General features: G+C 37.9%; 1 protein-coding gene across 1 annotated transcript; it reads left to right on the top strand.

The window, feature by feature from the left end:
* The first annotated feature begins 116 nt into the window (after positions 1-116).
* On the top strand, positions 117-2,485 carry LOC114543849. Its single transcript, XM_028562674.1, has 5 exons — positions 117-284; positions 406-667; positions 742-944; positions 1,195-1,288; positions 1,834-2,485. The coding sequence occupies exons 2-5, from the start codon at positions 414-416 to the stop codon at positions 2,174-2,176; spliced, it is 894 nt and encodes a 297-aa protein (XP_028418475.1). The 5' UTR covers positions 117-284; positions 406-413; the 3' UTR covers positions 2,177-2,485.
* Positions 2,486-2,897: the final 412 nt, after the last annotated feature.

The following is a 2,897-nucleotide window of genomic DNA, read 5'->3' as shown; positions in this document are numbered from 1 at the left end:
TATGTCTTATGGAAAATACAATGAAGCTATAGAGCCATATAGAGCCATAAAAAACAGTGTTAAAATATTGGATTTAATGGAGTTCAGTAAAAAAGATTTTCCCCTTGTAATTTCATTTGCCCCCCCTGAGGTAAAAATAATGAACGGTCCCTTACCATGCCACAAGTATTAACTATCCTTAAAAAACATACATCGATATTCCAGGTACCACAATGACTCAAACAAACCGGCACCAATCTTGAGGCAGAAACTCTTGTCCAATGACAATAGCCTTAAGCAACATGGTAAGACGTAATTGTTGATCGAATTGTTAACCGAATATATCAAGAATATGAATTTTTTTTAGAAATTATTTAACTGCATGCATGCATGTCATCCTAATTTTGGTTTATTATTATGTCACAGCTAATGAGATGTGGTGCCTGGGCTTATTCCTTCCTCTTTTAATTGGAGAGTTTATGACAGAAGATGACGACCATTGGAATGCCTATTGTGTATTGCTGGAAATAGTGCGCATTATATTCTCCCCGCTGATAAGCAAAGAGCAAATGCCTTATCTCCAAGTCCTGATCCAAAATCATCATGAAAATTTCCGGCTACTATATCCACATGCGTCTATCATACCCAAGATGCACTACATGATCCATATGCCGAGGATTATGTTAAAGTAAGCTTATTTGCTTTATGAGGTTTCAACGTATTATTATACCCCTTCACTAATTACCCGATTACTGATTACAGATTGGGACCGCTCATCAGGATTTGGTGCATGAGGTATGAGGCAAAACACTCGTACTTCAAACGCTTGGCCATTTCATGTGGTAACTTCATCAATCTGCCGTATTCTCTGACAAAACGGCACCAGGAAGGGCTATGTTACCGCATTAACATGTCGGAAGGGGGCCACTCTACTTTTCTTCAAAAAGGAATTGATATTGGTCCAGGTACACGTTCATGATTTATTACACTAATTACATACGGCTATCAATTATGTATAACGTGACAGTTTTATGGTTTATTATGAAGCCCATAAGAACGGTTTATGTCATTAGTTTAAAAATCCCTCGACATTTCGTGACAAAGCCGTTCGTCATGAGAGGCCCAATGAAGGTCCGGCGAACCCACACTATTTGGATAATGCGCACTTATGATGTATACACTCATTTACAGTATTCCTTATTTAAATATTTTTAGGCACAGAAACGTATGCTGGAAATTTAGGCTACTATGATTTGCTTTGTGAGTCATATGAGTTTTGTGATGTGATTCCACAAACCTCTGTTTTTGAGTAAGTTAAAAATTTACGATTTTACATGCCGAACATACAAAAGAACAACTATTCAACAACTAATTCAATAGACCTTTCCCCCCTTTTAGCGTTCAAGCGCGAAATGCCTTTGCGCGGTAGTTGATTATTTGAGTCGTGAATTGGCCATATTCAGGAGCGATTTTGTTTAACAAAGAAGCAATAAGAAGCAGAGCGATAACGCAACTCAAAGTTAATTGATAATTAACTACCGTCACGCATAGCGCGCTTGAAAGCTAAATGGGAAAAGGTCTATTGCAACCTCAGTAAGCAATCCCTAGCCTTACATACATATACTGTATAAAGGCTAGATTCCACTCAGGATAATGATCCGTGGATTGGAACGGACATGCAGGAAAGTTTTTCTTTGTCTCAGTTGTGAGCTCTGGGTTGGAACTAATGACTTTAACACAAAGAAAAACTTTTCTGTCCGTTCCCATCCACGGATCATTATCCTGAGTGGAATCTAGCCTTAAGTATATGCATGGATGACAGATTTTTATCATTTTCCTCTTTTCTAATCCAAGAGCGAAGTGGGTTGTTATTGGAGGTACGAAGTACAAATGTAATGCAGCAGTACATATTGGATATGATGAGCATGACTGCCCATTATTTTGGAGAATTCACAAGATTTGTATAGTTGAGAAGAACTTGATGGGCATTCAGTTTGTTGTCGAGCCAATGGAGACCAACATATTCAACAGCCATTTCCAGTGTTACGAGGTTAGTCTTCCATCAGCCGATGATATGAAGATATTCAAGCAATCTGAGTTCAGCTGCTATATTCCGAAGCAAATATGTCGTCCATATGGAAGACGAGGTGGTACAAGGTACATCTGTACACGATATGATCTTGGCACCAATAGTTAGAGTCACATTACCATACTCCAGTTGTACACTGCAAAATACAAGTTTACAATGATTCAATACATGTTACTATGCAGTACGTAAATTAGCTTGTAGGTACACCACGTAAGTATTTAATACTTCGAAACTTTCGGTCTGTTATCCAGGGGCCGGTTGTTCAAAGCTAGGTTAAATTTTAATCGCTGTTTTTGTTCATATGGTTCTGCACCGCTGTTTGTTTCAAGAATTTACAAAATAAGGCTTCTATTGATCAACAAAATGTTTGTGAAAGAAATGTTCAACTTCATAAACGAGCGACTAAAAAATGATGTTAAAATTTGAGTTAAAGTGCAAATGTGCAATGATCAATGTAATTAGCCTTTCTTACGATGACGAATAGGTCGCCATTCTGGGGGCACATTTTTCAAAACCGTGAACGTGAGACCTCGTAACGGCGACTGTTGTAGGCTAAATTGTAGGCTAAATTTATTATTCAAATGGGGTCTGTTGATTTAAAGTAAATGCCTTCCATGCATGTTAAATATTAATTTTAAACCCATTTCAGAAACTGAAAGTACCCCAAAAACGTCATCATGAGAAAGGCCAATTCCACTGACGAAGGCCTGGGTTTTAGGACCGAAAGCTTTGCAGCTTTAGATACCTATGTGGTGTACCACTATTTACTTATTGCTTTCACCATGCAAACATACAAGAATATAGTGGAATTTTTTATTGTCTGGGCGCT

This window comes from Dendronephthya gigantea, unplaced genomic scaffold, assembly GCF_004324835.1.
Source record: "Dendronephthya gigantea isolate DGI-Jeju-01 unplaced genomic scaffold, DenGig_1.0 000570F, whole genome shotgun sequence".
In the NCBI taxonomy this organism is placed as follows: Eukaryota; Metazoa; Cnidaria; class Anthozoa; order Malacalcyonacea; family Nephtheidae; genus Dendronephthya; species Dendronephthya gigantea.
The sequence above is the reverse complement of the archived record's forward strand: the minus strand, read 5'-3'. Positions and strand labels throughout refer to the sequence as shown.